This window comes from Scylla paramamosain, chromosome 49, assembly GCF_035594125.1.
Source record: "Scylla paramamosain isolate STU-SP2022 chromosome 49, ASM3559412v1, whole genome shotgun sequence".
NCBI classification, from domain to species: domain Eukaryota; kingdom Metazoa; phylum Arthropoda; class Malacostraca; order Decapoda; family Portunidae; genus Scylla; species Scylla paramamosain.
Window position 1 is genome coordinate 3,036,945 of NC_087199.1, and position 23,056 is coordinate 3,060,000.

At 39.3% G+C, this 23,056-nt stretch overlaps 2 protein-coding genes across 10 annotated transcripts in view; both read right to left on the bottom strand.

Moving 5' to 3' along the window:
• LOC135095553 (zinc finger protein ZFP2-like) overlaps positions 1-23,056 on the bottom strand; it is a 65,370-nt gene that overhangs the window by 4,071 nt on the left and 38,243 nt on the right. The gene's annotated exons all lie outside the window — the stretch shown is intronic.
• LOC135095549 (uncharacterized) overlaps positions 1-23,056 on the bottom strand; it is a 52,049-nt gene that overhangs the window by 191 nt on the left and 28,802 nt on the right. For 6 of the 9 annotated variants that reach the window (XM_063996444.1, XM_063996443.1, XM_063996447.1 and 3 more), the window contains 2 exons: positions 16,334-16,528; positions 11,256-12,418 (listed from right to left, as the gene is read on the bottom strand). In XM_063996444.1, coding sequence (XP_063852514.1) covers positions 12,367-12,418; positions 16,334-16,528 — 247 coding nt within the window. In that variant the 3' untranslated portion in view covers positions 11,256-12,366. Of the gene's footprint in view, positions 1-11; positions 9,651-11,255; positions 12,419-16,333; positions 16,529-23,056 lie in introns of those variants that run through there. The other 3 variants (XR_010264433.1, XR_010264432.1, XR_010264434.1) reach the window with 3 other exon arrangements.

Below are 23,056 nucleotides of genomic sequence, written 5' to 3' on the forward strand. Positions count from 1 at the left end.
TAATTAGAAGGACTACACACACACACACACACACACACACACACACACACACACACACACACACACACACACACACACACACACACACACACACACACACACACACACACACACATTTGGTACGATGCCAGATGTTCAGAAGCTAAAAAGAGAAAGGATATAGCTTGGAAGAAACAGAAGAAACAAAGTAATGAAAATAATAGAGAGCAGTATAAGGAGGCAAGGAATGAGTATGTTAGAATAAGAAGAGAGGAGAAACAATTTGAAAAGTGTGGGGTAAAGAAATGTGAAGAAGAGCCCAAGCTTTTTTACAGATATATCAATGGAAAGATGACAAGCAGAGAGACCACTGACAAGATAGTAGAGGAAGGAAGGATATATCAAACACTGGAACAGATTACTGAAATTATGAATGAGAGTTTCAGGTCTGCGTTCATTGTGGAAGCGGAATTTACTGAACCAAACGAGGTGTGGGGGGCGGGATGCGGGAAGTCTTGGTGCAAAAACATGAAATTGGCAAATTGTTAGAGAAGTTGGATGTCAGGAAAGCAATGAGGCCTGATGGAGTGTCAGGTTGGACACTAAAGGAATGTAGAGAACAAGTGGTGGAGCCAATTTGGGATGTGATTAACAGCTCACTGATAGAGGGAAGAGTACCAAGAGAGTGGAAGAGAGCAAATGTAGTGCCAATACACAAAGAAGAAAAAAGGACTGAGCCACCAAATTATAGACCGGTGTCGCTAACTAGTGTTGTGGGCAAGATCTGTGAAATAGTGATCAAGGAAAAGTGGGTGAAATATTTGGAAGAGAACAAAGTCATAACAAATTGTCAGTTTGGTTTCAGAAAAGGAAGGTCATGTGTGACAAATTTACTAAGTTTCTATACAATAGTAATAGATGAAGTACAAAACAGAGATGGGTGGGTAAATGCAGTGTACTTGAACATCAAGAAGGCTTTTGATAAAGTTCTGCATAAAAGACTATTGTGGAAGATGGAACATAAAGGAGGACTGAGAGGGACAATGCTAAAATGGATGAGAGACTACTTAAAGGATAGAGAAATGAGAACTGTGATCAGGGACACCTGCTCAAGTTGGAATAATGTAACAAGTGGAGTACCACAGGGGTCAGTGTTAGCACCCATTATGTTCTAAATATACATCAATGATATGCAGGAGGGTTTGACCAGTCCTATTAATCTGTTTGCTGATGATGCAAAACTGTTAAGAGTAATAAAGAGCCATATTGATTGTATGGAGTTGCAAAGAGATATTGACAAGATTTATGGGTGGGGCAAGAAGTGGAAATTGGAATTCAATACTAAGAAATGCCATGTGATGGAATTGGGAAAGAGTAAAAGAAGACCTGCATAGGACTATAAAACTATAAAATGGGGGAGGAAGTGATAATGAAGAGCAAAGAGGAAAAAGACCTAGGAGTGGTTTTTCAAGATACCTTGACCGCAGAACGGCATATAAATGAGACATTTGGCTCAACGTACGGGAAGTTAACAAATATTAGGGCAGCATTTCATTGCATGGATAAGACTGTGATGAAAGAAATTATAGCCATTATGCTACATCCCAGACTGGAATGTGCAGCAGTGGTGTGGTCTCCACATATGAAGAAAGACAAAGAAGTTGGAAAGAATTCAGAGGGCAGCTGCAAGGATGGTAATGGAGCTGAAAGACCTAACATACAAAGAGGGGTTGAAGGAAATGGGACTGCCAACTTTGCAAGTTAGAAGAGAAAGAGAAGACCTAATAATAATGTATAAAATATATATGTCTATCTTCTCAACTGCACCGAGAAGATAGACAAGCAGGACCTGGTGTTGCTGGGAGAAGATGAAGCTGGACGGACGAGAGGGCACTCAAAGAAGATCAGGAAGAGTCAGTGTTTGAGGGACATCAAGAAGTACAGTTTTCCACACAGAACTGTGGATATCTGGAATGGTCTAAATGAAGAGGTTGTTACAGCACCTAATGTGCACAAATTTAAGGAAACGTTGGATAAATCTATATAGATGTGGAGACGGGACACTAGGAGCCCTACTGGAACCCTGTATTATACAACTAGGTAAACACACACACACACACACACACACACACACACACACACACACACACACACACACACACACACACACACACACACACACACACACCTTGACACATAATACCAGATTTTTTTATCTTGATGAGTCTGATGAAGATGTGGGCATTTTTCAAAACAAAGATGGCCTATGAAATACCAGACTCATTTTCACCAAGGGATGAAATAAACTTTGATGGTTTTAGTGACAAAGACCAAAATGAAAGTGAGATTGGGTTTTTGAAAATGAGGTTAAGGAAAGCGGAAAGTGAGGCAGAACAGCAGAAGAAGGAGATGGTAGTGATGGAAATGGTAAAATCCCTTCAGCATAAGCTAGAACAGAGTCTAGGAAAAGATGGTGAAATTTTCAAGCTGAAAACAGAATCTGAGGAGATGAGAGTGAGAGAACAAAATATTAAGAAAATGAGGAATTACAAAACAACATGGAGAAAGTAATGAAAAATAAAGATTTGAAAGCAGAGTTAGTGAAAGGTAAGAAGAGGGTGAGAGAGGGTGTCTTGGATGAAGTGAAAGACTGGAAAATAAGAAAATGATAAAGCAAATGTTGACTTCAAGGAAATAATTGAAAAGCAACTAGAAGAAAAAAATGAAAATGTAGAAAAAAGTGGTAAAGTCACTGAAAACAATGAAGATCTGGTGAGGGATGCAGCAGTGCAGCAGATAAGAAGAAAAGTGTTATAGTTATGGAATAAAGGACAAAAATATAACACACAAATTGAAAAGAGATAAAGAAGAATAAAAAAACAGTGAAGGATCTGCTGAAGAAACTTAACGATGAAGTTGACACTAAGTTTGAGAAAGTGGAAGAAGTTGTTAGACGGGGGCCTTATCTTGAAGGCAAAGCAAGACCTGTGAAAATAAGACTAAAATCACAACAAGCAGCAGAACAGATACTAGAAAGAACATCCAAACTAAGTGAAGTAGAAGATTGCAAGGATATATATTTTAGGAAGAACACAAATGAAATGGAAGAAAAGTTTGAAAGAAATGTATGAAGAGGCTAAAGAAAAAAAAAATAATCAAGAACTCAAGAAGAAAAAACTACATTGTTTTTGAGAGTTTTGGGAAACAGTGAAGAAATGGTACATGAAGGTAAAGAAATAAATGAAGATAAAATAGAGAGAAATGGTAAAAACGAACGACTTATTGTGATGCATACCAACATAGATGGACTGATAGACAGAAAACTGGAATTACAAGACTATTTAAAAGAAAAGAATCCGAAGGTGGTGTGTTTAGCGGAAACAAAACAAAAAGAAGAAAACCAGATAGTGACAAATGACTACAATATATGGAGAAGAAACAGGCTTGATAAAGGAGGGGAGGTGTAATGATAATGACAGGAAAAGAGGCAAAGACAAAAATAGTGAAATATGGGGAAGGAAAAGCAGAAATAGTGAATGTTAACTTGGAAGGTAATAGTGGAGAAATACTGACGGTAATAACAGCCTGTCTACCACCCAAAACAAGTTCTTGGAGCAAGGAAGAATATGACAAAATAATAGAAGATACCATTTAGTGTTTGAGTAAATTAATCAAAAGTAATAAAATAGTATTATTGGTTGGTGACTTCAACTGCAAAGAAGTGAACCGGGAAACGTCTGAAGCAGGTGGAAACGAGACTGCACGGGGAGAAGGATTTCTGAAGCTGACTACGGAAAACACAGTGATGCAACGGGTGACTGAAAATACAAGTTATAGGGAAGATGACGAACCAGCAAGACTAGACACAATACTAACAAGGGGCATGGACCTAACTAAAGCATTGAGACACGTGTGCCCCATGGAAAAGGTGACCATGTAATGATACAAATAGAGACCAATTATGATGTCAGTGAAGAGGATGAATCATACAAAGAAAACAGGAGAAACTATGGAAAAGCTAACATAGATGACCTCCAGAAATTTTATGAAGAAATGGACTGGGAAAAGCTGAAAAGAGCAAATGATGTGCAAGATAAGTTTGACATTTTGGTGAAAATATATGAGCTGGAGTGAACAAATATGTCCAGGTGTGGCTCAGTGCAAGATGTGCAAGTGCAAAGAAAAAAGAGATGAAGCATAGATAAAGATTAAAAGAAATTGAAACCAAAAAAAATAAAGAAGACTTTAGGATACCAAGAGATGAACACGTGGAAATAAGGAGAGAGGAAAGAAAGGATGCGAAAAGGATATAGTTGAAAAGTGCATGGACGAACCACAACTGTCCTGCTGATTAATAATCGCAAAAATCAAACCAAAGGAAAAACTAGAAAGATTGAAGGATGGAAATGAAACATGAAGACCCAAAAGACACGAGTGAATTGGTAAACAAAAAGTTGCAGCAAGCTTTCTCAGAAGAATCGGAATTTAAAGAACCACAAGACGGGGTGACAAAAAAGGCAAATGTGGGAAATTAGAGTAATCAAAGAAGTTTATAAAATGATGGAGGAACAGGAAGAGAGAAAAGCAACAGGACCAGATGGAGTACCAGGTTTCATCTTAAAAAAGAAACAATTAATTGAACCAGTATATGACAAAATGAAGTGCTCATTATCAACTGGAAGAGTGCCTAAGGAATGGAAGAGAGCAGACATAGTGCCAGTGTATAAAGTAGAAAGAAAGAAGAAGCACTACACTACAGACCAGTGTCAATGACCAGCATGCTGTGTAAGACCTGTGAAAAAGTGATCAAGAAGCAGTGGACAGATTTCCTAGAAAAAACATGATATATAACAGAAAAACTGTATGGCTTTAGACAAAAGTGATCATGTGTAACCAATCTGATGAGCTTTTATTCAAGAGTGACTGATATGACAAAGGAGAGGGATGGATGAGTAGACTGTGTGTATTTAGATCTGAAAAAGCTTTTGACAAGGCTCCCCACAACAGGCTATCATGGAAGCTAGAAAATATTGAAGGATTAAATGGAGAAGTAAAAAAAACTGGACGGAAAGTTACTAAAGGGAAAGAGAAATGAGAACGATGGTAACAGGTGTAAACACAAAATGGAGAAAAGTAGGTAGTGGAGTACCACAAGGGTCAGTGGTGGCACCAATACTTTTCCTGATCTACATAAATGACACGCCTGAAGGAGTAAAGAGTTACATCAGCACGTTTGCAGACGATGCAAAATTACAAAGACATTTAAGAAACAACAAAGACTGTGAAATTCTACAAGAGGACTTGAATAAAATCTGAGACTGGAATAAGAAGTGGGAGATGGAATTTATTGTGAAAAAATGTCATGTAATGGAAATGGAAAAAAGTGAAAAGACCAAAATGGACATTTGAAATGTACTTTTAGCACAAGGAGAGAAAGATCCGGGAGTGATAGTACAGGACAGTCAGCAGTTGGAGAAGCTTGTAGAAAAGACATTCAGGGATGCATATAGAATGTTGAGACATATTGCAACAGCATTCCACTACATGGATAAAGAGACGATGAGAAAGACAATTACCACCACTATTAGACCACAGCTGGAATGTGGTGAGTCAGTGTGGTCTCCCCACAACAACAAACGTGTCAGAAAACTACAAAGGACACACAGGATGGCAACGAAGGTGGTTCCTGTACTGGAAGAATTGACATGTGAAGACAGGCTGTTACTGTATGTAAAGCGTATGTACCTCACGTCATTATTCCTCGGCATTTATAAGTGAAATGTTCAATAGTTTTCTATTTGCATGAAAACGTGTAATATGTATAAGTATCAGTATTTAATGCTATATTAAGCACCAAAGCCGATGCTCACTTGTTGGTAGTGTGGGGTTAACCTGCTAGTCGCCTGCAGGCATCACTCACGGCCAAGTCGCGCTCAGACAAAGACAGGCACGATGGTGACCGAGATAAATACTTTAATTTTGTAGTTAAAACTGATTGTCATAGTGCCAAGTTAATTGCATGTATTGTTAATGAATATTGTAATATGTTGAAAGTGTTTAATATCCGTGTATAATGTTATTTTGTAAGAAATTAAGACCGAGAACTTGTTCGCAGTTCTTATGGTCATGCCTACCTCATCAATAAACATGTCAGGGAGAACTGCCTTTCCTCGACCCTACGATGATGGGTGTGATCAGTAAAACAGATCACCTGAGAGCCAATTGATGCCCAGCCGGTGCAGCTACAGTAAGAACTCGACCTACAAGCAAGAAATTGGCTCCATGTGAAACCGTAGCAAGAGTGAGTCACAGGACGAGGGGACGCTGACGTAAGCCTATAGGTTGACCTCTGAGGCCCCGGGGTCAGCTCTACCCTTGACGACAACCACTCCCTTCTACCCAGTGTGCCTCACCACCATTTTGTAGAACCCATGGTCACAGGCAAGAAAATATAATAGTATGTATGTGCACTGAATTGAGTAGCCTAAGTGAAAATTACCCACAATTAGCTAGTATTAAGAGTGGTAATTTAATTGCTCTTTCAGTGTCTCAGTATTGACACAATTAAGTTGTTAGATATGTCTGATACTGAGGAAATTAATGCCGTAGATGGCCTTAGGGAAGGTGAGGGTGAGCAAGTGGACAGGGATCAAACTTGTATTGAAGAAGTTAGTGTCAGGGAGCGAGTGCCGACCGACAAAGGAAGAGAATATCAAGTCAGTAACCAAAGGAAGAGCAGAGTCCTGTAAGCGTAAATGGAGCAGTGTTACCAGCAAAATTAAGAAAGGATTAAAAATTGTAATTAGCCCCTTTGAATTAGAGCCCATGTCAAGTGAAGTAATAGAGGCATTTCATCAGTATTAAGTGGAATACACAAAACTGGTGGAACTAGAGCCATAAAAGTCAGAGGAGCTAAATGAAGAGCTGGAACACAATCAACGAGTTCACCATGAAATATTAGAAAGTATAGAATGTAAAAGAAAGGAGTTAAAGAATGACAGAGGATCAATTTGTTCTAGCAAACGGTCTAGGCATTCTAGAGTCTCATCTACTTCATCACATTCATCAGCAGCACAAAGAAAGCAAGAAGCAGCAGCAAAGGTAGCCAGACTTAGAAAGGAAATGGAATATCATGATAGTTTAGCAGAGGCAGAAGTTATGTTAGCTAAGACAAAAGCAGAGGCAGAAGCAATGTTCTCAAAGAAAAAGAAAGAGAGAGATTTAGCAGTTGCTAGTGCAGAACTTAATGCTCTTAGCTTAGTTGAAGAAGAAGTAAAAATGCTTCCAGGTAATGATGAAAGTGTAGAGAAGCAAAGTTATCTTCAACAATACATAGAGTCACAAAATGAAATGAAAGCACAAGCAATTGCAAATCATCAAAGTGACAATGCCATGCCTCAAATATGTTACATTCCATGATCCACAGGAACCTCCTTCTTGCAATAGAGATAATGAATTGTTGACAAATGAAGTAGATGGACAAATATTTAGTGAACCTCAGGTAGAATCTCACCCCATTCAAGTCCATTGGAGGATACAGTGGTAGTCTACAGAAGTGACACAAGAAGTAGAAATCAATGAAGAAAAGGGTTAATTTCTTAGTGGTTCCTACTAAAACCAAAGAGATGATTAATCCTTCTCAAGTGAGAGATATGTTTAAACTTGACTTCAGTGATAGAAAGTCAGCTGACACTCCATTATCATATGAAGATAAAAGGTTTACGAGTAAGATGAAAGAAGGAGTACATCAGCTGAAGGATGGCCATTATGAGTTGCCCCTTCCTCTTAAAGATGATAACGTCAAGCTTCCAAACAACAAACTATTAGCAGAGCAGAGACTCAAGAAGTTAAGAGCTAAACTTGAGAAGGATAATCAACACAAAGATGATTACAAATTGTTCATGGATGATATGATTACAAAAGGTTATGCAGAGGTTGTACCGACAAAGGATTTAGTTAGGAATGATGGTAAGGTCTGGTACATTCCACATCATGGAGTCTATCATCCGAGAAAGCCAAAGAAGTTGAGAGTTGTCTTTGACTGTAGTGCAAACTACAGGAACCAGTCATTAAACAGTCACCTGTTACAAGGCCCAGACCTTACCAACAAACTTATTGGAGTATTGTGTAGGTTTAGGCAAGAAAGCATTGCACTTGTATGTGATATAGAAGCAATGTACCATCAAGTGAAGGTCAACCCAGAACACAGAGACATGTTAAGATTCCTTTGGTGGGAAAATGGTGACCTTAATAATGAGATAGCTGAATACAGGATGACAGCTCACCTGTTTGGAGCTACTTCATCTCCAAGTGTAGCCAACTTTGCTCTTAAGAAAGCTGCAGATGACTACGGGTGTGGATCTGATGCAGCCAAGTTTGTAAGAAACAACTTTTATGTTGATGATGGTTTGAAGTCAGTAGCTACAATGGATGAAGCTGTCACTCTTATTCAGCAGAGCAAAGAATTATGTTACAAGGGAGGTTTTAACCTTCATAAGTTCTTGTCAAACAACAAAGATGTATTAGCTGCAATTTCTCCTCATGAGAGAGCAGATGGAATTAAAAGATTGGATTTTAGTAAGAATGAAGACACACTGCCTCTAGAAGGAACTTTGGGAGTTGAGTGGTGCATAGAATCTGACACATTTCAATTTAGAATAAAGCTGAAAGACAAGCCACTCACCAGGAGAGGCATTCTGTCAACAGTGAGCTCTATATATGATCCATTAGGTCTAGTGTCACCTCTCATACTGACTGGAAAGCAAATTTTACAAGAATTATGTAAGAATGCAGTTGAATGGGATAATGAGGTGCCAGATTATGTCAAACCTAAATGGATAAAGTATCTCCTGATCATGATGGCCTAGTAAGAAAGGTTAAGGTCCTGGTTTCAGACTGTAATCTCGACAACCAGGGAAGACGCACAAGGACAAACAGGACCATCATAGAGGGGCCAATACATAATCTAGTATTGCTGTTAGAAGGTAATGCATAATAATAGACCAGAGCATCCCCGCCAAGGAGCCAGTGTAACAAAACATATGTGCTAATCCTAGCTTTAAGGTACATACTAATCTTAATTTAAGGTAAATTGTTACACAATTTAGGGGAGCCATGTTACTGTATGTAAAGCGTATGTACCTCACATCATTATTCCTCGGCATTTATAAGTGAAATGTTCAATAGTTTTCTATTTGCATGAAAACGTGTAATATGTGTAAGTATCAGTATTTAATGCTATATTAAGCACCAAAACCAATGCTCACTTGTTAGTAGTGTGGGGTTAACCTGCTAGTCGCCTGCGGGCATCACTCACGGCCAAGTCGCGCTCAGACAAAGACGGGCAGGATGGTGACCGAGGTAAATACTTTAATTTTGTAGTTAAAACTGATTGTCATAGTGCCAAGTTAATTGCATGTATTGTTAATGAATATTGTAATATGTTGAAAGTGTTTAATATCTGTGTATAATGCTATTTTGTAAGAAATTGAGACCGAAAACTTGTTCGCAGTTCTTACGGTCATGCCTACCTCATCAATAAACGTGTCAGGGAGAACTGCCTTTCCTCGACCCTACGATGATGGGTGTGATCAGTAAAACAGATCACCTGAGAGCCAATTGATGCCCAGCTGGTGCGGCTACACAGGCTAAAGGAAATGAATCTGCCAACACTGGAACAAAGAGGAGAAAGGGCAGACTTAACACTAACTTATAAATTGTGGAACAGAGTGCAAGAAATTGATAATGAGAAAGTACTGCTAAGAGAAGCAGAAAATAGCAGATACACACGAGGCCACAGCAAAAAGCTAAGAAAAGGAAGATGCTTGAGTAACATAAGGAAATATAGTTTTGCACACACAAATACAGAAGTTTGGAACAAGCTAACAGGACGTAGTATTGGCAACGAGTGTGCACATCTTTAAGGAAAAACTGGACAACTGTAGATGTGGAGACAGGACCACACAACTATAGCTCAGGCCCTGTAAATTGCAACTAAGTAAATACAGTCTCTCTCTCTCTCTCTCTCTCTCTCTCTCTCTCTCTCTCTCTCTCTCTCTCTCTCTCTCTCTCTCTCTCTCTCTCTCTCTCTCTCTCTCTCTCTCTCATGCACATTTTTTCCTTTCTCCCTCTCCTCAGATTGTACACAGCTTTATTCATATAATTTATTAAGATGGCTCGCTGAAAGCCTATTGGTGGACTTAATGTAAAGGAGCAAGCTCTCTGCACCATGCAGCACAACTCTTCCGTCTCTGTGCCTCTCGGGTAGACTGGCGGAGATCCATACGCCGTGGAATCTCAAGCCAGACTCACCGTGGTGCAGTACAAGAAGTTTTTAAGCTAAATCTAAATTCTAAACTAGTGTCTCAAAATAAACTATGACAGGGCCTGTGTCCTTGGATGGTGGGCAGTCCTTTGCTATGCTGCTGCACTGCATGGGTAGTGGTGAAGCAGCATGCTAGGTAAATTTGGCCTTTTGGTTAGCAGAGGGAACAACGTCAAGAACACAATTTCATTTTGTGAGTAGACTGCTCGTATCTCTGAACATTTGTAACTCATTACCTTGTAACTTGGACACCCTCTGTAGTTTCCACTCAATCCCATTATGCTTTCTTTTTCTAACAATGGAGGCACCAGGCTCAACAGTGTCTCTCTCCTCATCACCAGAAGATATTACTGCATGCTCAGTATCACTCGTAGTGCATAATAAACACTAGAACACTCACAAAATGTTCAAGAAATCAACTGTAAATGCAACATGTGCTGCAAAGAATTTGCCTCCATTAAACTTCCAGCATTTAGAAAAGCTACTTCCAATGCTTCCTACAACCTGTTCCCTGACTGGCTTGCTGCAGGCAAATTTCCCCTCCTTCACACAGCACATGTAGTCTAGAAGGTGTAAGCTTGTGACTCTCATTGGGTGAACTACCATTGGCTGGCTGCGGGGCTGCATCGGATCTGTGGTATTGTGAATGGCTGGGAGGCTACCCACGTGACGTATGTTTTTGTGATTCTCACACTCTGGCCAGGGACAGTCTGACAGCAACTGATGTTGGGAGGTATATTCTTATAATAAGGAAAACAGCCTAACTGCTGGGATCATAAAAACGTAAATTCATCATGACAAGACCAAGCAAGCTTTGATGAGGAGCCGGGCACCGTCAACTCTGTACTCTCCATGGTGGCACACTTATGCTGTTGTGATTCTTGATGCCTCAATTAAAGCTTTAATTTTAGCCTGCACATCATAAATCAAAGGAAGAAAAAAATCAAATGTATTTAAGCGAATGAGAAATATAATAACAAAATAATAATGGTGATAATAATAGTAGTGGTAGTATTAGTAGTGATAATAATAATACAATGAAACCTCAGTTACCAAACGCCTCCCTTTTCAAACACACTGGTTTCTGAATAACATTTTGAACTAATTATTGCTTCAGCTGCAGTACCATAATTTGGTTCTAGAACAAACTTGCTTGATTTCAAATATTAAGATATGGCAAAAGTTGCTCTTTATTACTAACTTATAGTTTCAATAAATATTTCCTTCATTTTTATACATTTCCAGGAGAGACACAGTGTAAGACAGTAATTCAATCTTTGAAGTACAGTAAATGTGATCCTGTTGAAAAGCCTCAATGTTAACAAACAGTTTTCAGCATGCAGGAGTAATCTCAAGCCACCTGTGGCTCTCTTGATGAGCCACAGTGCCATCACTGCTGCACAGCTGCATTTTTCCAGTAGCTTTTCCCAGCAGCAAGATGTCTAAGTGTTATGATCACCTTCATTTTGGCAGTGAGTGGGTTGCTCCTCTCTGTGTCCCTCTGTAAGGCTTCCCTCACTAGGTCAGTGACAAAGAGAATGCCTGCACGGTGTAAACAGTATCTTCTGATGAGTTCTGTGTCACTAAGTTCATTCAATACATCCTTTCTGGATAAATAATTCATGAACTGGAGGTGTTGTGAAACACCTCTTGGCAGTGGCAGCGTCTGTCATGAGCCGCTAAGAAAGGTTGGACTGGTGTCTGGGAACAGATTAATACATTCTATATTGATTCCAGTGGGGAAAATTGTTTCGGTTTTCAAACATTTCCGATTTCAAATGACATTCAGGGACTAATTAAGTTACAGAATTGAGGTTCCACTGTATTAATAATAAGAGTAATAATAATAATAATAATAATAATTTGTGACCATTACTTATGAACAGTATTGCTAACCTTATAATATTGTATCATTTACACAGCTCTCAATATTAGTGATGTTTTTTTTATTATTATTTTTTTTTTCTTTTCTTTTATTCTTTCTCCTTCCCCTCCTCATCTTCACCATTGTCTTCATCATCGTCGTCTTCATGTTCTTCATCATCTTCATCTGACTAATCAGCCTAAGAATTTGGTACAAAGTAATATCCGTGGAAACACTCCTCATCAGTGCGCCTGTGTGGGAGAAACCAAGAGTAATTAGAAGCAACACACACACACACACACACACACAAGTATAAGATGCAAACACAAAATGGAGAAAAGTAGGTAGTGGAGTACCACAAGGGTCAGTGGTGGCACCAATACTTTTCCTGATCTACATAAATGACACGCCTGAAGGAGTAAAGAGTTACATCAGCACGTTTGCAGACGATGCAAAATTACAAAGACATTTAAGAAACAACAAAGACTGTGAAATTCTACAAGAGGACTTGAATAAAATCTGAGACTGGAATAAGAAGTGGGAGATGGAATTTATTGTGAAAAAAATGTCATGTAATGGAAATGGAAAAAAGTGAAAAGACCAAAATGGACATTTGAAATGTACTTTTAGCACAAGGAGAGAAAGATCCGGGAGTGATAGTACAGGACAGTCAGCAGTCGGAGAAGCTTGTAGAAAAGACATTCAGGGATATAGAATGTTGAGACATATTGCAACAGCATTCCACTACATGGATAAAGAGACGATGAGAAAGACAATTACCACCACTATTAGACCACAGCTGGAATGTGGTGAGTCAGTGTGGTCTCCCCACAACAACAAACATGTCAGAAAACTACAAAGGATACACGGGATGGCAACGAAGATGGTTCCTGAACTGGAAGAATTGACATGTGAAGACAGGCTAAAGGAAATGAATCTGCCAACACTGGAACAAAGAGGAGAAAGGGCAGACTTAACACTAACTTATAAACTGTGGAACAGAGTGCAAGAAATTGATAATGAGAAAGTACTGCTAAGAGAAGCAGAAAATAGCAGATACACACGAGGCCACAGCAAAAAAATAAGAAAAGGAAGATGCTTGAGTAACATAAGGAAATATAGTTTTGCACACACAAATACAGAAGTTTGGAACAAGCTAACAGAGGACACAGTATTAGCAACGAGTGTGCACAACTTTAAGGAAAAACTTGACAAGTGTAGATGTGGAGACAGGACCACACAACTATAACTCAGGCCCTGTAAATTGCAACTAGGTAAATACAGTCTCTCTCTCTCTCTCTCTCTCTCTCTCTCTCTCTCTCTCTCTCTCTCTCTCTCTCTCTCTCTCTCTCTCTCTCTCTCTCTCTCTCTCAATAATTACTCCCAGCGAGGTCTAAATCACTGGATCAGGGGGTGCTGTGAAGTTATCATTAAACCCAGCTGTGACCTCACTGAATGTTTTCCTTTGTGTCTCAGAACACAAGGGGGCAGTCACAGCCTGCCCTCTAAAGACAACTCTCTTCCTTCACAAAAAACTACAAGCACCCAATTACATACATACCCTTCACTCAAAATTCAAAATTATCATGGCAACTCCTACACCAGCCTCAGAGTCTGGGGAGATCTGGGGAGGGACCACAAATGTCCCCAGGTTGGACTGCTTTTCTGGTAACAACCCTAAGTGTCTTGACACCCCTCTCAACTTTTTTTTCATTAACTTGTGCAACATTTGCAGTCTTGGAGTTTAGTAGAGGAGAGGTGGTGTAGAACACCACCTCTCCTCTACTAAACCTCATCTTCTTTTCCTCACTGAAACTCAGGTGTCTGAGACAACTGACAGTAGCCCCTTCTCTGTTCCCTAATACTTTCTCTATTCTCATTCTCAGTCTAAAGTTGGATGTTGTGTTTATGTGCACAACAACTTAACCTTCTCTCGTGCCCACGCTCTTGAATCTTCCGAGTTTTTCACCATCTGGCTACGACTACAGAGTCACTCTCAAACTAAATTTATCTGTGCTGTATATCTCTCTCCTAACTCCTCTGACTATAAGAAATTCTTTGACTACTTAACTTCCAAAGTGGAGCACATTCTGACCCTCTTCCCTTTTGTGGAGATCTCCATTCTTGGAGACTTCAGTGTTCACCACCAGCTTTGGCTTTCCTCTCCCTTCACTGACCATCCTGGTGAACTAGCCTTCAACTTTGCTATCCTCCATGACCTAGAGCAATTGGTGCAACACCTTACTCATATTCCTGACTGTCTTGGAATCTGGGGGTGTTCCACTCATACCGCTCTTCTAGACAGGGTGGAATCAAAAGCTTTTCATCTCATCAACTTTTCATCTCTAACTGACTGTCTTCAGCCTCTTTCTCATTGCCACAATGATGCATCTCTTGCTATCATCTACTGCTATTTTCATGCTAACTGCTCTTCTGATCTTGCTAACTGCATGCCTCCCCTCCTCCCGCAGCCTCACTGCACAACACTTTCTTCTTTCCCTCACCCCTATTCTGTCCACCTCTCTAATGCAAGAGTTAACCAGTATTCTCAATCATTCATCCCTTTCTCTGGTAAACTCTGGAACTCCCTGCCTGCTTCTGTATTTCCACCTTCCTATGACTTGAACTTCTTCAAGAGGGAGGTTTCAAGATACTTATCCTTCAATTTTCGACCACTGCTTCAGATCGTATTTGGGGACGGCCATCTCAGTGGGCTTTTTTTTTTTTTTTTTTTTTTTATAGTTATTTTGTTGCCCTTGGCTGGTGTCCCTCCTACATAAAAAGAAAAATGCGCGCACGCACACTCGCACGCACGCACGCGCATGCACACACACACACACACACACACACACACACACACACACACACACACACACACACACACACAAAATAAAGTTTTGGTAAATTGTCAATTTGGATTTAGGAGGGAAAGACCATGCTCCATGAACTTATTGTCCTTTTATTCAAGGATAGTTGATATTGTGCAGGAGAGAGACAGATGGGTGGATGGTGTCTACTTACACTTGAAGAAAGTGTTTGACAAAGTACCTCACCGAAGATTGCTATGGAAGATAAGAAATTATGGAAAAATTGGAGGAAGACTGCTGGAGTGTATGGAGGATTATCTGGATGATAGAGATGAGAACTGTTATACAAGACCAAAATTCATCTTGGCTGAAAGTAACTAGTGGTGTCCCACAGGGGTCAGTGTTGGGACCAACAGTGTTTGTAATATATGCAAACAACATAAATGAAGAAATAGACAGTTATATGAAGTTATTTGCGGATGATGCTAAGCTGATGAGAAGGGAAGGGTAGAAAATGTAAATGACTGTATGGTACTACAAGATGATTTAAATAAAATAAATAGATGGAGTAAATCTTGGCAAATGGAATTCAATTGCAGTAAATGTAAAGTAATTGAGTTTGGTAAGAGTAAGAAAAGAATACAATATCATTATGAGATGGAAGGTGTCAAGTTAAAGAAGTCAAAAGAGGAAGTGGATTTGGGAGTAACAGTTACTGAAAATTTGACTCCGGACAGACACATTGATAAAATTACCAGAGAGACAATGAATTTGTTAAAAAAAAGTAAGAATGGCATTCTCATATTTGGATGAAGGAATGGTAAAAAAGTTGTTGATTTCTATGATAAGACCAAGACTGGAATATGCAGCAGTGGTGTGGTCTCCTCATACAACGAGGAATATTGTGAAATTAGAAAGAGTACAAAGAGCAGTCACTAAGATGGTTCTGGAGTTGAGTAAGTCGACCTGTGAAGAGAGATTAAAAATGTTGGAAATTCCTACCCTTGAAAATAAGAGAGAGAGAGAGAGAGAGAGGATTTAATAAACATCTATAGAGTGATAAGTGGTATGGAAAATGTGGACAAAGAATGTTTTATAACTTTAGACACACAGAGTACAAGGGGGCACAGTAAGAAGTTGAAGAAAGTTAACTGTAGAAGAGACATCAAGAAGTATAGTTTTCCTCACAGAAGTGTGAACAAATGGAAGGAACTCAGTGAACACGTTGTCAATGCTGTAACTGTCCTTGCTTTTAAGACCAAACTGGATAGATATAGAGACAGGATACTATGAGATTACCCATCCCCCTTGTAAACCACAACCAGGTAAATATAAGTAGGTAAATACACACTCACTCACCTTAACACCCTACACCCCCACAAAGTGCCAGTGAGGTCCTCCAGCTCCCTCCCCTCCTCCCATGTGATGGTTTCCTCTGGTATCACAACAGCTCCCCTCCTCCCCACCCTGACCATTTCTGCCGCCAGGAGGTAAAGCAGGTCCCGCCACTCTGCTGCCTTCATCCTGCCCTGGGGGAATCCAATGCCACCATATCTGGAACAGAAAACAAAAACATGATTGAATTTTTATTTATTAGGTTTATTTTGTTTGTTTGCTTGTTTTCCTTATAGGAATTAATATCTTGTTTTTTATGATTTGTTTTTATTTTTTAATTTATTGTTTTATTTTATTGATGTTTTATTTGTTATGAATGTATATTTTTTAAATTGCTTTGCTTTTTATTTATTTATTTGTATTTTTGTTTTATTTTCATTATATTTTATTCTTTATTTCATTATTTATTTTCAATTTCTATTTAATTTATATTTTTAATGCTTATTAAATCTTGTCTGTACTATGTATTTATTTGTAATTTCACAATTTTATATATTTGTTTTATTTTAGTTTAAAATATTATATATATATATATATATATATATATATATATATATATATATATATATATATATATATATATATATATATATATATATATATATATATATATATATATATAAAGTACAAAATTGAATAATGAACTCAGAAATACAAGACAATTAAAATAAATAAATAAATAAACTAATCCTTTAAAAATATATTTTTAAAAATTTAACATTTATAAAAACTGAATATTCATAGAGTAAAATAAATTAGTAAAAATACATAAAAATATGCAATAATTCAATTATTGATTAGAAATATGAAAAAAAATATGAATAAAAAGCATTCAGTCAATAAAAATAACAAGAGCAATAAAATGAAATATAAAATAAAACTTTATCAACAGCAAATAAAAATACAAAATTAAAAAGAAATATTTGTAGAAATAAAACTTTGATGAAATTGTTCACATGAGATAAGAGAACAAAGACAAATAAAAATAATTACAGTAAATTGAAAAGACAACAATGAAATGAACACAAATGCCAACACACGCTGCCAACGAAAACAAAAACACCACAAACAAATCCATAAGAATTAAAAGCAAATCAATATCAAAATATATTCCCAAACATTAAACATTGGAAGAAATTAAATTTTATAAAAAGAATAAATAAATAAAATAAATAAATAAATAAGAAACTGATAAAAATAAGACTACTAAACTGTGTGTGTGTGTGTGTGTGTGTGTGTGTGTGTGTGTGTGTGTGTGTGTGTGTGTGTGTGTGTGTGTGTGCTGTCTGTCTCACAGCTGCCTTTATCTCAGCAAGCTTCCCTAAGTTTCCACCTATGTAACTTAGTGCAGCGCCCAGTGATGGATTACAAGGTCCTTCTGGCTTCTTGCACCCTGTTAATAGACAGTCTTAACACCAAGTTCTGCCCCTCTTCATGGCTGCCTTTATCTTGGTTTAGCCTCCTCAGTCTACCTCCTTCATAGACTGCTGAGGGGTCACAAGTACCTCCACAGGGTCCTTCTGGCCTCCTGTGGTGAATTGCACAAGTGAGGTCACCAGCCTGTTTCACCTGCCACAGGTACAGGAGTATTACCATTGCCAAGAAACTCTCAACTCGCTGTAAAAGAATTGCCAGCCACGTTCCAGGAAGGGACAGTTACGACAAAAGGATGCGCACTTTAGAGGATGAGGTACAATACCTCAACGGCCAACCAGCAACAATAACGGACCAACCATGTCCAACAAGATATTATATCCTCCTGCAGATCAATGTCGTTGACATTGTCCTGGAAGACAGGCCTCTGCCTCCTATGAACTGGCAGGGCCTGAGGAGGGAGTAGACATCACTGCATAGCAGTATATATATAATCCTCTGTGTCCAGCCTCTTTAAAAGTGCACAGGAACACAGTAACATTTAATAAAACAACAACTACATGGACAGCCTGTCCACAAACAAACAGGGAAGGTAACTTACTGTTCTAAAATGCAAATAATTGTCTAGCCGTCAAGGAGTTGGTGCACTAAGCATGGGACACCAACCAGGAACTGGCACACTAATCTGGCTTGGCACAATACACCCAGTCAGTCTTACACTGGTGTGTTACCTACCCATAATAGCAGGGGTGTTATTGCCACTAATCCATATACAGCCCTATCTAATTCTTGCCCTCTAAGGTGTATGTAGATTACCCTAATACGTGCCAGCTTTCCTCCTTACATAAGTATATCCTCTCTGCTTGGTAGTGTCCGTCCAACTAAAGCTTGCAAACCGAAACTCACAGTTCATCACAGGAAAATGACTCGTGGGAGGGGAGGGTAAATCACCCCGCCTGCTCGCCTCACCTCACGTTGCTAGCTTGGTGCAACAGAACATTCATTTTTCAAAAATAGTAGTGAGCTAACTATAGGGACTGGATGCAATTAAACTGTTCTGTAGGCAAGAGTACCTCCCCAACTAAATACTACATGAGACTCGCTACGAAAAAACAACAGGAAACAAAGAAAACTAAGTGGGGAAGAGGGGCAACTGCGTGCAGAGAATTTTTACAGTAACTCAAAGAGCAAGCAGCCAGGCAATTATCATGCCTCTGGTGGCTGAGTCGTCCTTCCCACTGACCTTTCTCTCTCTCTCTCTCTCTCTCATCTCTCTCTCTCTCTCTCTCTCTCTCTCTCTCTCTCTCTCTCTCTCTCTCTCTCTCTCTCTCTCTCTCTCTCTCTCTCTCTCTCTCTCTCTCTCTCTCTCTCCTTTTTCTGGCTTTCTTTTCTGCAGGAGTAATCTCGAGCCACCTGTGGCTCTCTCGATGAGCCACAATGCCATCACTGCTGCACAGCTGCATTTTTCCAGTAGCTTTTCCCAGCAGCAAGATGTGTAAGTGTTATGATCATCTTCATTTTGGCAGTGAGTGGGTTGGTCCTCTCTGTGTCCCTCTGTAAGGCTTCCCTCACTAAATTGGTGACAAAGAGAATGCCTGTACGGTGTAAACAGTATCTTCTGATGAGTTCTGTGTCACTAAGTTCATTCAATACATCCTTTCTGGATAAATGATTCCTGAGCTGGAGGTGTTGTGGAGCAGCCATCTTGGCAGTGGGGGTGTGTCACAGGCCACCAGTACTAGGTGGACAGGTGTCTGGGAGTGGATTAATCCATTTTACAGATTCCTATGGGGAAAAATAGTTTCGGTTTTCGAACATTTTGGATTCAAAACAGCATTTAGGCATGAATAATATATATATATATATATATATATATATATATATATATATATATATATATATATATATATATATATATATATATATATTATATATATATATATATATATATATATATATATATATATATATACTACATTTGCTGGTGCATTACATGCACTTTTTCTTGAAAAAAAAAAAGAAAAAAAAAGTCTAATAATTACCATGCGTCTAATGAGGCCATAGTACAGGCGCCTACACTATAGGTGTGGAATTGAAGCAGTAGTACATTACACACAAATATTATTACATAATAATAATAAAATTCTCTCTCTCTCTCTCTCTCTCTCTCTCTCTCTCTCTCTCTCTCTCTCTCTCTCTCTCTCTCTCTCTCTCTCTCTCTCTCTCCTCTCTCTCTCTCTCTCTCTCTCTCTGACAGATAAGGGGGGAAGGGAGATGACAGGGATGGAGGTTTGAGACAAGACAAAAGAGGAAGGGAGAGGAAAAAGAAAAAGGGGTGGAAGGGACATAACCACAGGGAAGGAGAGCACATGGAGCAAAGAAGTGGATGATTATTATTATTATTATTATTAAACATAACGGAGAAGGCAGAGTGGGACGAGCGCAAGCGCTATAAGTTGCCAGATGACAACCCCCACCCACCTTGACCGTAGAAAGAAGAAAGGAATAGCAATTAGCACAATAGTAGGATGAAATCAGAGCAGGAGGAGAAAATAGGTTAAACAATTATAAAGAACGCCTCAACGAACTGAGAATTATTAAAACTCACAAAAAAAATTCAACAAAAAAATCAACAATTCTGACTTATTTAATATATGTCAGACAACACGAGTAAATGTAGTATAACTACTTAAAACTTGATGGTATAAAATCACAGGTATAGTTACATAATTTATCACCCGGTTATAGCTGCAAAAGCAACCAGAGTTTAATTGACTAGACCCTTCAAGATTTTGTTCGAAGCAGACTTGAATTTTTGCACATCACTCGCAGTGCATGTGCCCTCGTCAAGCATGTTCCAAAGTCTTACAGCACAAGGAATAAAGCTTCGCTGAAACTGACTGGTGTGACACCTAACCTGCTGTAAGCAGCGCGCATGTGAATTTGACGCAAGGATGGGAGGATAAGGAGAAAGTAGAAAGAATAAATATAAGCAGCAAGGGTGAGGAGTGAGTGAAGAATTAGAGAGAGAGGAAGCACTAAGAAATAAGTATTCTCTTTTCCTGTCCTCTACTCCTTTTCATTTTCCTCCATCCATCCCCTTTACATTTATGCCCCTTCCTTCCATTTCCTTTGTCAATCACTCTCTTTCAACTTTGCAATTGTTCTTATTCTCTCTCTCTCTCTCTCTCTCTCTCTCTCTCTCTCTCTCTCTCTCTCTCTCTCTCTCTCTCTCTCTCTCTCTCTCTCTCTCACACACACACACACACACACACACACACACACACACACACACACACACACACACACACACACACACATTAAAGGAAATGAATCTGCTAACACTGGAACAAAGAAGATAAAGGGGAGATTTAATACTGATATATAAATTGTGGAACAGAGTGCAAGAAATTGATAATGAGAAAGTACTGCTAAGAAAAGCAGAAAATAGCAGATACACGTGAGGCCACAGCAAAAAAATAAGAAAAGGAAGATGCTTGAGTAACATAAAATATAGTTTTGCACACACAAATACAGAAGTTTGGAACAAGCTAACAGAGGACGTAGTATTGGCAATGAGTGTGCACAACTTCAAGGAAAAACTTGACAAGTGAGTGTAGATGTAGAGACAGGACCACACAACCATAGCTCAGGCCCTGTAAATTGTAACTAGGTAAATTACACACACACACACACACACACACACACACACACACACACACACACACACACACACACACACACACACACACAGAGAGAGAGAGAGAGAGAGAGAGAGAGAGAGAGAGAGAGAGAGAGAGAGAGAGAGAGAGAGAGAGAGAGAGAGAGAGAGAGAGAGAGATGGGTGTGTGGGTGGGTGGGTGGGAAGGATGGAAGGATAGAAAGAGGGAAGGAAGGGGGGAGGAGGTCAGGAATGGGGGAAGGGAGGGAAGGATGGAAGGGAGAGGAGGGCAGGGAAGAGAGAGAGGAAACACACACACTTACACACACAGTTTTAGATGTGATGGTAATGTTGCACAGCTACAGTGCTGCATCACACCAGATGTGAGGACAAAACACACACTCTTTTAGGGATTGTGGCACCCACTCTCTTCCTATTAATTATTCTCCAAAACTGTGCCTCCATGTTTGCTCCTTGCCTAGTCAAACTCTTTCAGCTCTGTCTGTCAACATCTACCTTTCCTTCTTGCTGGAAGTTTGCCTACATTCAGCCTGTTCCTAAAAAGGGTGACCGTTCTAATCCCTCAAACTACCGTCCTATTGCTTTAATTTCCTGCCTATCTAAAGTTTTTGAATCTATCCTCAACAGGAAGATTCTTAAACATCTATCACTTCACAACCTTCTATCTGATTGCCAGTATGGGTTCCATCAAGGCCGCTCTACTGGTGATCTTCTGGCTTTCCTTACTGAGTCTTGGTCATCCTCTTCTAGAGATTTTGGTGAAACTTTTGCTGTTGCCTTGGACATATCAAAAGTTTTTGATAGAGTTTGGCACAAAGCTTTCATTTCCAAACTACCCTCCTACAGCTTATATCCTTCTCTCTGTAACTTCATCTCAAGTTTCCTTTCTGGCCATTCTTTTGCTGCTGTGGTAGATGGTCACTGTTCTTCTCCTAAATCTATTAACAGTGGTGTTCCTCAGGGTTCTGTCCTGTGACCCACTCTCTTCCTATTATTCATCAATGATCTTCGAATCCAAACTTCTTGTTTTATCCACTCCTACACTGATGATACCACCCTGCCCTTTTCCACATCTTTTCATAGACGTCCAATCCTTCAGGAAGTAAACATATCACGCAGGGAAGCCACAGAACGCCTGACTTTCAATTTCTCTAAAATTTCTGATTGGGGCAGAGCAAACTTGGTATTGTTCAGTGCCTCAAAAACTCAATTCCTCCATCTATCAACTCAACACGACCTTCCAGACAATTATCCCCTCTTCTTCAATGACACTCAACTGCCCCCCTCTTCTACACTGAACATCCTTGGTCTGTCCTTTACTTATAATCTAAACTGGAAACTTCACATCTCATCTCTAGCTAAAACAGCTTCTATGAAGTTAGGCGTTCTGAGACATCTCTGCCAGTTTTTCTCACCACCCTCTCCCCCCATCCCCCCCACCTGCTAACTCTGTACAAGGGCCTTATCTGTCCATGTATGGAATTTGCTTCACATGTATGGAGGGATTCCACTCACACCACTATTTTAAAGAGGGTGGAATGAAAAGCTTTTTGTCTTATCAATTTCTCTCCTCTAACTGACTAACTTTCTCATCACAACAGTGTTGCTATCTTCTACTAGTATTTTCATGC